General features: G+C 37.4%; 1 protein-coding gene across 6 annotated transcripts in view; it reads right to left on the bottom strand.

The window, feature by feature from the left end:
- Positions 1 to 267: 267 nt before the first annotated feature.
- PPP2R5E (protein phosphatase 2 regulatory subunit B'epsilon) overlaps positions 268 to 13,755 on the bottom strand; it is a 182,831-nt gene continuing 169,343 nt past the window's right edge. For 5 of the 6 annotated variants that reach the window (XR_004431566.1, XM_033187787.1, XM_033187788.1 and 2 more), the window contains 3 exons: positions 13,402 to 13,529; positions 11,006 to 11,107; positions 268 to 5,011 (listed from right to left, as the gene is read on the bottom strand). Coding sequence is in view for 5 of the 6 variants with exons in the window: in XM_033187787.1 (XP_033043678.1) it covers positions 4,912 to 5,011; positions 11,006 to 11,107; positions 13,402 to 13,529 (330 nt within the window). In the remaining variant the exon portion in view is untranslated. The remainder of the gene's footprint in view (positions 5,012 to 11,005; positions 11,108 to 13,401; positions 13,530 to 13,755) is intronic. The other variant, XM_033187789.1, reaches the window with a different exon arrangement.

Raw genomic sequence — 13,755 nt, 5'->3', positions numbered from 1 at the left:
AAGTCCTTCCCAAACTATAGATTTGTGATGAGAATAAATTGTTGTTGTTCTAAGCTGCTACTTTTGGAGTAGTATGTTATACAGCAATAGATACTGGACCATTTCCCAATATTACATACTCATAATCATAAACTGACTTCTCAAAATGAAAGCCTGAACATACCAACCCCACTGCCTCAAAGCTAAGTTAATCAAATCTAGTATTTGTATGGTTCAAAAGGCCACGGAGTTCAGAAACAAACAAACAAAAACAGTCAGGCACCTGAAAACTCTTCACTGCTTCTTTATTATGATGCACCCAGAGTACAGAACCTCTCACACATCTGTGAAAGGGGAAGGTTACATTTCTTTTTGGGGAGCACCTTCGTTTTTGTTTCTGTTACCACTCTGAAGAAAGCAAATCATTTCCAAAGAAAAACATTTTAAATTCCAAGTGTTTAAGACTCAGCTTGTATTTTATGGTGTTTGAAAAGGAAGTAGCATGTTTTAGCCAGAGGTGGAAGATTGTTTTGTGGCATTTTACGTTTGATGTGGATCAGAAGTCTTCACTGTCTGGTTGAACCAGTCTATAATTTTCATATGCAACTTTTCATATCAAAAATGTTTCATTTTTACCTCTACTCACAAAGAGATGCTGTTTAAAAAAACACACACACAGCTAAATTTAAAACCGATCATGAACCACAGCATTACTAACAGGGAAAATGAACTTTTGCTGCCCTCTCCTGCTAAAACAATGAAATACTAAAATACCAAAAGATTTATGAAGCTAAAGTGAAGTCCTCAAACCAAAAGCAACAGACATGTCATTCTCATTATATTTCAATCAAAAATCAGACAACAACCAGAAAATGCATTGGTAATATTTATATTTGAAAGTTCCCCATTGATACATGAGGTTTGGATTACAACTTATTTACAATAAGTGATTTCAAAAAAAGTAAAGAAAGAGGAAGGGAAGAGGGAGGGAGGCAAAGAGAGGCTGAGAGAGAAAAAAAAGAGAAAGGTGCGGGAAGGAGGGAGGGAAGGAAGAAAAGGAAACCTATATTCATAGACATCATAATATGGGATGTTTATTTCCAAGAGATACTACTGCTGCTATCGTGCACAAGAAGCAGCACAAATTAACATTCCGCTAGATCACAATTTGCTCAACTTTCTCTCAAGATGCACAATCCCTCTTTTAGATTTTAAAAATTAAATATAGAGGAATATAAAATGCAATGCCAATATACCTACTACAAAAGTCCTTTGTGGCTCATTCCTTAACTCCACTCAGAGAAGCAGCTGAGCCAGAATACAAAAATAAAAATATTGATGTGCAAATAAAACATCAGTGATCATGTCTGGTGCCACCGTTTTGTTACAGGTGACTGTCACTTTATGATAACATTGGTAATAGCATCAAAAGAGAATCTCTTCATTTCCTGGGCCAGGTCAGTGCATCCAATTAAAAGGAAAAAAGGAAAACAAGGAAAAAAAACCACTCCAAACCCCAAAAAACTCTAAAACACTTAAAAATGCCAGTAACATCCATACATCCCTTTCCCATCCCACCCTCATCCCCACAAAAAAATAAAAAAGCTTTTAAAGCTCTAAATATACTTTTTTTGTTTCTTTCCATAGTGTGATTGAGCCTAGGGCTATACGTTTAAGTATAGCAGGTGCAATTACAAGCGAGTCCTGGCTCTGCACCCTGGACTATCCCACGCATAGGAGGTACAAAATAAATTAAACCCTTTCATTTAGGCAAACAAGCCTAAGATAAAGGAGCATAACCCTGCTTGTGAGTATCCAGCGGCATCAGGGGTATTATTTTTTTTTTATTTTTATTTTTTCCTTTTCTTTTATAAAAAACAGTCAAATGTTAGGGAGAGCAAAATACAATAAAATTTAAAAGGACAAAAACTCAACACTGAAGGAAAACAACTGGGGATACTTGCACAATGAGAAAAAGGAATGCATGCTTGATTCAAAGTATGAGATGGGTGAATTCACTCACATAGTTGTTCTAGGCCCACAGCCTAAGGCCTCAGCATCATTCTAAACCACAGGGTTGTTTGTATTTTTCTCTTCCAAAGACACTCTTAATCCTATCCCTGAAACCAATATGGTAAGGATAAGGTTGGAGTGATCATCACTCGCTAACTACAATATTTGCTATTTTAAAAATATATTTATATATAGTTCTGGAAATTATGAAGCAAACAAAATATAACACAAAGATGCATTTGTCACAATTAACTCAAGTTGCAGCAACAGCAGAATTGTGGGAAGGGACGGAGAGAGAGGGCTGCTGCAAATGCAGCAAGTACATCCTGAAATATGTCACATAGTGCAACAGTCAGATTACCTCAGTTACTCTGCGTCACCGCACACAACGTGACTATGTCACATTGTCACTTTCCATTAAAAAAGAAAAAGACAGTGTTTCTTCTCAGAAGTTGCCCTATGAATTTTAGACATATAGCTTAATTGATTCTCTAAATATGTCTAAAATTTTATTCTTCTCAGTTTGGAATGATCAACATACAAAATTGACATCAAAGAGGAGAGCTCTAAGTGTTCACCTTTCCTCTTGAAGACAGGGTAAGGTGCAAAAAAGGATCCTGGCCTTTCTCATCTCAAGTGACTGCATTTCATTCCAATGGGTAGAGATTCTTCATAAACCTGTGATTTTAATGTCTTCTACCTAAAAAGATGAATTAATGGCAAACAAAAGTTTATACTATCAAAAATAAATATAATGCAAAGTTGAAACTAAAGGGCTAAAATGACAAGGGCTAAAAAGGAGAAGATTTGTTAAAAATTTATTTTTTATCACTTTGTTCCAGCATTTTTAAAGTCAGTTGTTTTGTCTTTGGCAGCCTCTGCCAACTTTACAGTGAATCCCCATCAATGTTCTTTAAAAAACAAAACAAAACAAACAACAACAAAAAAAACTATTAATTCCATTAAACCATGTTGTGCCTGGTGTTGCATATGACTTTTTTTTTTTTTTAACTGCTGGTTTTTTGGGGGGTTTTTTTGGAATTAACAATGCCAATTTTGTTTTTGTTTTTTTACAAAGTTACCCAGATGACAATATCCATAATTAGCTGACTCTTACATACACACTGTGACCTGATCATCCTGAAACACTTTATGGGGGAGAAAGGTCAGCAGTTTTTCTTCCTTTCTCTTGAAAATAATAAAACTGCATATTCTACTTTATATTTAAATGTACGGAAGAAAATATACAAGCCCATATTTATATTGTATTTCTATTAAGAGCAACAATAGTTCAAATGTTCATGTTTGCTACTATCACAATTCAATACATGAACACAGAATCAGCTCTATTCCATGAATACTGCTGGAAGTGATGGTTTAGGATTACCAACTCACTGCTGCCATGTCCATAACAAGCAAAAGCATCCTGGAAATAAACCCCCAAACACGTATCTTTCAGTACATAATAATTCAACTGCATTAGGTAAGTACACACTGTACACAAGTTTTATCAGCAGTTTACCTACCCAAGATGTAAGACTCTTCATTTAAATACAAAGCAGAGAGCCAATAAGATATATATATATATAATACAGCCCTAGATTTTGTTGGTTTTTTTTCTTAAACAATTTGGTCACGATGCACCTTTGATATAAAAGCATTTTTAAACTTTATTATTAATACTCAGGACATTAGGTATTTCCAGATTTTTTTTCAGTAGCATTTGTAGAACCACTTTTGGTAACAAATACAGTAGTTAGGAATATGCATCCAATTCAGAATGCATAATAATGTTTATCCTGAATCCTTTCCGGCTAAAAACAGGGCTGGCGCTGTGATGAGATATAGAACGAGAATCTACAAAAAACACTGTAACATGTTTGTTTTTTCCCAGAGGCTACATCCTCTTTTGCTGGAATACTTTATAAATACATATTAAAAAGTAAGGCAACAACTCCAAACAGTCCAAGCTGTTTGCTCAACTCTTTTCCCAATTAGATTTGCAATCCTGGCGATCAATTTCATGGTTGTATTGTTTAGTGTTTGTCTTTCTTATTTCAAATGGTCCAAAGGGATGTTTTTCTCGCATTTCTAAAACATCTCTGGTATGTGTGTTCAATGATATATGCAACTAATACTGGTCAGGTACTGAAGTCTGTGATGTCCCAGTGCCTGTTTTCAAAGGATTCAAGATATTGATTTGGATTCACCATAAACTGATGCATGAATCCAATATTCCCTTCCCTACTATGTTTATCACCTCTTCTCTTTTAACTCCTAATTTTAAAACTGAAGGAGTACCAGGACTACCTGCTTACTGGAAAGATGTTCACCCCAGTAAACAGAACTTTTATCAGGGACTTTCATAATTCATGACCCCATTCCACATGGACATTCAACTCAGGAAGATGTGCAAAAGAAAAAGATGTCAAATTACAGTCAAGTTATCCAGAGGAGGATGTTATACAAACTTATAAGGAAATGACAGTCTTTTTTTCTTCCTTTACCATAAATACATTTAACAGCTTAGCAGAAAGACAAGCTAAATTTAAGACTGTTCACATTTGAAAATTGTATCATACTCTCTGCTAGTGATAAATAAGGAACTCCCGATAATGGAATTTTGACATAGCAATTTCATCAACAGATCTTTGAAGACCGATTTTTTTTTAAAAGAGGGCTAGAACAATGATTATGTTTGCAAAGTTCTGAGAAGTCCATCTACTGTCCAAACTTTGGATTGAAGTCCTTATTTTGTATTTTCCTTTACTTAGAGACAGGTATATACAGTGCTGTTGTAATAATGAAACAAATGTGAAATCTACTGTAAAGTTGCACAATACAGAAAACTGTTGCTCCATCTTCTACTACATAAATGTGTGACTCCACAGGTTAGTAATGTTGTTGTCATTGTTTTTGTTAAGTTGGAATTATTCCATCACGTCTAAGACCTCTCTTTAACTCCAGATCCTCCAATTTTTTCCACAATTCTTCACGCTCCTTTTCTTTCTTTTTCTCACTGAGGAAGAAATACAGTACAATGTAAACAGCTGAGGTTTAATGAGATTATGCAACAATGAATATTTTACAATTTCACCTTGACACCCCTTTATACTTAGCTTAATTCAGAAAATTAACTTTAAAACTACTAAGAAACAAAAATGGGAATGACTTATATGCATCAGTTATTGTAAAATTAAGGGCATATTAGTGATTTTCACTTGCAGCTTAGTAAAAATCTTAATTCTTCTTTATCTCCAAATAGTTTATCAAAAAGGATGCTGGAGATGACACTGATACAGAGAATATAGTAGGTCAAGAAAATATATCTGCTCCTTTATTCGTACCTATTTTTCCTACCTCATGTACATTTAAATTCTTCAGCAGTTTAGAAGAAACTGAAAACTTGTGATTTCACTTTTAATGATCTGAAAAGAACTTGGCTGATATTATTATGTATTAAATTTTAATGCATCAAGCCTTCAAATTGGGTTCAATATCAATTTTACTGATTTTAAATTTAGTGATTTTCAGACTTTGGGATTTCACTGTTTGGTAAAATTTCCCCAAAAAAATTGGATGTCCACATAAGAATCGACAAACTTTATTTCGCCAAGGATATTTTTAAATTACCACATTTTTACAAAAAAAGGATTTTTTAACATCAACCAAGTAGGAAGTACATGATACAGGAATGTAAGACTATATTGTAAGTTAAATGCATTCACATTTATTAAAAATAATTCACTGCACTGTCTCTGGTTTTTCCATGTTGCAGTGGACCAATAAAAAGCAGACCCAGGCTGGGCACAGTGGCTCATGCCTGTAATCCTAACACTTTGGGAGGCCGAGGCAGGTGGATCACGAGGTCAGAATTTCGAGACTAGCCTAGCCAGCAATGGTGAGACCCCGTCTCTACTAAAAATACAAAAATTAGCTGGGCATTGTGGCGTGTGCTTGTAGTCTCAGCTACTCGGGAGGCTGAGGCAGGAGAATCGCTTGAATCCAGGAAGCGGAGGTTACAGCGAGCTGAGATAGCACCACTGCACTCCAGCCTGGGTGACAACGAGACTCCATCTCCAAAAAAAAAAAAAAGGCCTGGCGTGGTGGCTTACGCCTGTAATCCCAACACTTTGGGTGGCCGAGGCGGGTAGATCACGAGGTCAGGAGATCGAGACCATCCTGGCTAACACGGTGAAACCCTGTCTCTACTAAAAATACAAAAAAATTTGCCGGGCGTGGTGGCGGGCACCTGTAGTCCCAGCTACTCGGGAGGCTGAGGCAGAAGAATGGCGTGAACCTGGCAGGAGGAGCTTGCAGTGAGCCAAGATCACGCCACTGCACACCAGCCTGGATGACAGGGCAAAACTCCATCTCAAACAAAAAAAAACAAAAACAAAAACAAACAAACAAAAAAGGCAGACCCAGATTAACATTCATAAATCCAGGAATTCAGATAATTCCTGAAAATGGGGGCTCCACGATCTCAGACATGGGGACATAATTCATGCACTACCTCACGCAGCAAGGATTAAAACTTCAGCCACAGTACAATTTCTACTCAGGGAAATCCACATGGGTTGAGTGAAATTTGTATGTAATTCCAATGCCTCATTTTTTAAAACATTATAACCAATGTTTCTTAAAAGTTATATTAATAACTTTTAATTAACAGAGCAACAGAGATTACTCTTCATCCCCTCCAACTCCCAAAAAACTCTAGAAAAACCTAAGTAATTTTATATTCTTATTCCACCAGAGACTTGAGGAAATGTTGAATTATAATACCATAATAGTCTGGTATTAACCAGAAATGTTTGAGGCCATATGGGAGCACAAATCAGTGGAACTCTCTACAATACATGCTTATGGCTTACTAAAGCCATATGGTAATTAATATCATTTAATAGGTAATATTTTCATAACTTAGGCCTTGTTTACCATAATTAGTTTCAGCTATCTCAAATACAAATCTGTACAATACAAATTTCAGTGAGCAGAACAGTTTTCATTTCATTACCTATTTGTTAATTTTGACCGTGAAAAAATGGCACTTATAGGACAATAAGGGCAAGATTAGATAATCCTCCAATCTAATCATAACGGATTCCAGATTCTTCTTTTTTTTTTCTTAGAGACAGGGTCTCATTCTGTTGTCCAGGCTAAAGTGCAGTGGCACAATCATAGGTCACTGTAGCCCCAACCACCTGGGCTCAAGCAATCCTCTTGCCTCAGCCTCCTGAGTTGCTGGGACTACAGGTGTGCACCACCACACCTGGTGCATTCCAGGTTCTAAACATAATCAAGCTGTTTGGCAAATTATCACTTTTTGTTTCTAAGTACAGTCTGGGGATAATACAAGGACTAAATAAATATTAGCAAAGAACACAATTTGGGTATATATAAATCAATTCCATAGATCCTGCTGACTTTCAATGAATATGACCTTTTTATTTGGAGGTAGAAGGGGATGATAAGCAAGGGCTTGGAATTTTACTCAACTAAAAAACATTTCAATGTATTTTAGGTTCACATTGCCCTAATTTGCAGTTTTAACCAATTTATGCCAAAGGTTGCAAAATTTTTTTGTGAAAAATCAGAACCTGGCGATGACCTTGAGCAGTGGGATAGAAATAACTCCCACAAGCTTAGCGTTACAATAATGGAACACTAGGCATAAATTGGTTAATTAAGTGTTGACATCATTAAAACATTCATCATCTTGTTACCAAAGTGTTTCGTGTTTTTGATCAAGAGATTTATGGCAATCAACGCAATTTATCCTGTGGGGCTTTTCTTCCAACTGAGCATTATGCTCAGTTATCACACAGCTTTCACACTGACAACTTTATCTTTAAAAGTTCTAAATATTGCTGATATAGTTATTGTCACCCCCAATCTTTCCCACTTTTCTCTCTCCCTGTAGGTGGAAATTTTAACACTTAACCACACTGTCATGCAGGGGATATTGTCAAATTCTCTTCTAATTTCAATTTTACATAGCACTGATGTTGGCATATGTATCTAACAGTGTTAACTACTTATTCCACCCACCATTTTCAGATTTGTAATATTTCAAAATTTGATCTGAACTGAAACCATTAACTTCTCGCCATCCTGAAGTAAAACTGTCCATTCAGTTATTCTCTGATAGTACCAAATACATTTCTTCATTCTCTTGTCCTATTCCCACACCTATGGAGAAACCAATGTTTCCATCTGTCAGTACACCCTTCTATTGCTCATTTGACAAATTATTATTATCCTTACTTTTAAAAACCCATTTTTTCTTTCTTTTTTTTTTTTGAGACAGAGTCTTGCTCTGTCACCCAGGCTGGAGTGCAGTGGCACAATCTCGGCTCACTGCAAGCTCTGCCTCCCAGGTTCACGTCATTCTCCTGCCTCAGCCTCCCAAGTAGCTGAGACTGCAGGTGCCTGCCACCACGCCCAGCTAATTTTTTGTATTTTAGTAGAGACAAGGTTTCATCATGTTAGCCAGAATGGTCTCGATCTCCTGACCTCGTGATCCACCCGCCTCAGCCTCCCAAAGTGCTGGGATAACAGACATGAGCCACCGCACCCAGCTTTTTTTTTTTTTTTTTTTGAGACGGAGTTTCACTCTTGTTGCCCAGGCTGGAGTGCAATGGCACAATCTCTGCTCATGGCAACCTCCCCTTCCCAGGTTCAAGTGATTCTCCTGCCTCAGCCTCCTGAGTAGCTGGGATTACAGGCATGTGCCACCATGCCCGGCTAATTTTGTCCTTTGTAGGAGAGATGGGGTTTCTCCATGTTGGTCAGGCTGGTCGTGAACTCCCAACCTCAGGTGATCTGCCTGCCTCGGCCTCCCAAATTGCTGGGATTACAGGCGTGAGCCACCACGCCCGGCCCCCATTTTCTCATTAAGAAAGTACACTCATTATAAATAACTGTAATATGCCAGAATATCACAATCAACCTCATAGTTTTATCTATTCCTGGTCCCCTTAGTTAATTCTTAGCTTTTTCAAGGGTTTGATCTATTTAGTTTAGATTATAATCAGAAAATAGTTTTATTACTAAAGTTCACTAAATATAAACCAAATAATTTGAGTAGAAATAAGTTCTTCAGTATCTTTTTTTTTTTTTTTTTTTTTTTTGAGACAGAGTCTCACTCCAATGTCCAAGCTGGAGTACAGTGGCGTGATCTTAGCTCACCTCAACCTCCACCTCCCAGGTTCAAGTGACCTTCCCAACTCAGTCTCCCTAGTAGCTGGGACCACAAGCACATGCCACTGTGCCTGGCTAATTTTTATATTTTTAGTAGAGACGGAGTTTCACCATGTTGACCAGGATGGTCTCGAACTCCTGACCTCAGATGATCTGCCTGCCTCAGCCTCCCAAAGTGCTGGGATTACAGGTGTGAGCCACTGTGCCCAGTCAAGTTCTTCAATATTCTTGATGAGATTCTACAAATTTAATCCTGGTTCAACTAGGATAATAATAATGAGTTTTCAGTTGCTCTAAAAGAGAAGATGTTATGCACAATGCACCTTTAATGGTACACCATAATATTAAAATGTACCCTTGGCCTGTTTTTTAAGTAACATCCTTTAAAGATTTAAAGTTTGGGGCAAGGAGGGTTATTATGAATTTATAATTTGCAAAAATTGCTAATATAGTGAATTAAAAGTTGTTTATACATGTGGAATAACATATCACATAATTGATATTAATCCCAATATTCTGGGTACAAAATCTCAGCCACTTGTGAGATTCTCAGCTAAATACTCACCATATTCCATAATTAAGTTGGTTTTCATAAACCACATCCCTGGTAACTTAAAAAAGAAAACCATTGCAATGGTCCCTCTGCCACCAAACCATTCCCCTCATTGCTCTTTTTTATCAATAAAATGCAAGTGACAGACTAAAAATGAGACAAAGCACCAAGGGAACCAGAGAGGTTCAGCAAGACCTCTGCTTATGGGTGATCAAAGTCAAACCAGAGACTCAACTACTAAGAGCTCTCTAGAGTTCTATAATCTCCCCAAGTACATCTCTTGGAAAGTAGAACACCTTGGACAAGATATAACAAAACTGAAGAATCCTCTAAACGAAACCAAGAAAGGCTTTAGTAAGCCATAAGCATGTATTATTGTAAAGAGTTCCACTGTTTTGTTCTCCCATATGGTCTCAAACATTTCTGGTTAATACCAGACTATTAACCTTCATTTCTTTTCACTGTTCTTTAAATTGTAATAAATTTGTTGGGTTCTAGTAAGTCCTGGGCCCAAGAGCTAGAAAAATGGTGCCTCATTCCCCCTGCTATTTGAGTGAAGTACAAGATCTGCCCAATTACACTTCAAGTAAGTTCAGAGTGGGAGTGAATCCCAGAGAGAAAACTACCTGATGGTCCCTTTAAGTGAACCTAAAATACCAGTTATATGCTGGGCTCTTAACCCTGAGGCAGAACTAAAATATTATTAAAGAAAGGGAGGAAAGCAGGCTTTATCAAAATGACAGTGTCACAAAGCTTTGTTACTCAGTGGCACAGTAATAAAGACACAGTTAATAAGCGTGCAAAAATGAATATATAAATACAGTCATCTGCCGAATAACAACATTTCGGTCAACACAGACCACATATACCACGGTGGTCCCATAAAATTTTAACAGGGTTGAAAAAGTCCTACTGCCTAGTGATCTGTGTTACAATTGGCTACGGTATTCACCATGGTAACACACTGTACAGGATTGTAGCCTAGGAAGAACAGGCAACACCATATAGCTCAGGTGTGTCACAGTAGGCTATACCATCTAGGTTTGTGTAATTACTATACACTTATGATGTTCACACAATACAATTGCCTAAGGATGCATTTCTCAGAACATATACTGGTTGTTAAGCAACGCATGACTGTAAACAAAACTGTGCTGCTTAAGATTTGGGGTACAATTAGGCAACTTCAGCAAAGAGCAAGGAAAAAACTCAATAGTTTTATGCACAGCTGACAAAAAAGCTTTAAAAAGTTACCGCTGACGATCTGACTTGTATGTGGCTGTCAGCTCATCAAACATGGTGCTGTTCATTTCCATAAATGCCTTCAACACATTGTACACCAACGCCACAATAGCCCTGGAAAGCACAGAAGAAAGGGAACGTGTTAGTTAGTCTTATAAAATGGGATACTGAATGAAGAAAGCAAAAGCACAACTTTTGTCTGAATGGTTTCTCGCACTGCACATTGTCTGTATCCCTTTTTAGTTGGAACAACTGAGAATGACCTACAGTTCACTTCCACATTAAGAGATTTCAAGGCAAGATAATTTTCTGAGGGGTGGTAGAACTAGAAAAAAAAAATCTAACTTTGCAGCTTCTAATTTTTTTTTTTTCCCTTTGTGATGGAGTTTCGCTCTTGTTGCCCAGGCTGGAGTACAATGGCACCATCTTGGCTCACCACAACCTCCGCCTCCTGGGTTCAAGCAATTCTCCTGCCTCAGTCTCCCAGGTAGCTCGGATTATAGGCATGAGCCACCATGCCCAGCTAATTTTGTATTTTTAGTAGAGACGAGGTTTCTCCATGTTGGTCAGGCTGGTATCGAACTCCCGACCTTAGATGATCTGCCCGCCTCGGCCTCTCAAAGTGCTGGGATTATAGGTGTGAGCCACAGCGCCTGGCCTGTCCTTCTAATTATTGGCACCCTGAATAGGGTTGCCTGTGGGCATTTGATAATTTCGTTTAATAAAAAGGCAAATATAATAGTAAAGCAGCTTCACCCTAAAATAAGGATCTGTGATAGCACTAACCTTAGACACCTGAATTTGCATAGAATTCTATTTTCTAAATAACACATAATTCATCAAAATCAGAAGCTACTTCCATAGAAACGAATGTTATACATAAATGTGTGTGTGTGTGTGTGTGTGTGTACATATATATATATATATATTATTCTTATCCAAAGAAATGAAATCAAGCCCCCATGTAGGCTGGGTGGTTCAACATGAGTTATTTGTCTAGCTGTGATCTGCACCAGTCCTGCTGACCCAAAATATATGCTGGTAAGATAACTGGCAAGCTGGGATGGTTGCTATTAGCTATGGGACACTATACAGCTAAACAGCCAAAATGGTAGCCCATACTTAGGCAATGTGAGGACAAGGTTCTGATGGGCTTGATAGCTTCAGACTAGAGTCTAAATAGCTTTTCCTTTTGCAAAAATATCCGTTGCTTCCGTTTTGCAACAAACATGCTCCTAATACCACTGAAAAAGGCATTGGTAAAAATTAGCCATATATTAAATAAACCATGAGTCTGATGTTTCCAAAACATTTACAAGAAAGTACACTTGCTGTGTAGCTTCTGCCTTGTGCCATTAAAAGGAAAATTTAAGTTCTTTTCTGTTAAGTTTCCAGAATGACCTTCCTCCCAAGGGCAGTGATGGGAAAGCACCAAATATAGTATACTGAGTAGTTACAGACACTTGCTAGAACGTCCTCAAGGGACTATCTGTATAAAGGGACTTAATTGTTTATCAGCTCCTTATTTTTACAAGTTCTATTAATAAAATTTGGCAAATTTGAAAAATGAGAAATGTGACATATTATAATTACATGCAAAATGTTTAAAGATAAACGTATTATGAATATACTGAATTGTATCTACCAATTTTTAAATGCCACATTAAATTTTCCTTCTATTCCACAGAGAAAAATGTAAAAGCATTCAAATTCAGAATGCTTTAACTTTCTTCGGGCTGGATGTTAAACTTCTCCTTGATTATTTTAAACTTCCTTTCCAAGAGATACATATAGCAATTGAGTTAGCTATTAAGAAACAGATCACACTAAAATGCAAACCTAGTCAGACCACTTCCCCACTTACAACCCTTCAGTACTTCCTCATCATCTACTTGGTGAAGTCTCACACGAGTCCCACAATCTTTTCTAGCCACACCCTCTAGCACCCTACCCAAAAGACTCTGTGCCTCAGCCCTCCCAAACTCACAGGTCTCAGAAACTGACAGGTGCTTTTGACATCTTTGTGACTTTTAATATGATGGATGGACCCACCATCTGGAAGGGCTCTCCCCATGCCATCCACCTGCCAAATTCCTTTCAGATTCAGTCTAAGCATGGCCATGCCGTCAGTATCTACACACCTCTCCTCTCAGCTGCAGTGCCTCCCCAAAAGATCTGCTGCCTTCACAGACAGATCAAGAAGACTGTCTAGTAAACAGATACTTTAACTGGTATTTTGTTAAATTGTCTGTTTATTTTCTCCAGTCAGTGAATCCCCAGAAGGTAAGGATTTTATCTGTTCATATACGTCTTCACCAACAAGGACAGCATCTGGCACATAATAAGGCTGAAGGGAAAGAAAGAAAGGAAGGGAAGAAAAGAACAGAGGAAAGAAACTGAAAACCTACGGATTCCAATGTTCTTTTGAAATCCTATAAAGGCTGGAAAACATGATGGGAAGGATGACGTTAGAGTTTTCTTCTATCAAACTCATGATGTATTCATTATTCCAATAATAGAGTGCTCTTTCTGCCACCTTTGGGAAAAGAAAAATAAAATGTTAGGAGAGAGAAAAAGACAAAGATAAAACAAAATTATAAATATTTCCAAACAAAAGATTTTTAAAAGGCTATTTTTAAATCATTCATTAAAATTAAATATTCATCACATTTTAATTTTTTTTTTTGAGATGGAGTCTCGCTAGTGGTGCGATCTCAGCTTACTGCAACCTCCGCCTCTTGGGTTCAAGCGATTCTCCTGCC

Source organism: Trachypithecus francoisi, unplaced genomic scaffold, assembly GCF_009764315.1.
Source record: "Trachypithecus francoisi isolate TF-2019V2 unplaced genomic scaffold, Tfra_2.0 Lachesis_group3, whole genome shotgun sequence".
Classification (NCBI taxonomy): Eukaryota; Metazoa; Chordata; class Mammalia; order Primates; family Cercopithecidae; genus Trachypithecus; species Trachypithecus francoisi.
Note: the sequence above shows the minus strand (reverse complement) of the source record. Positions and strands in the feature narration are given on the sequence as shown.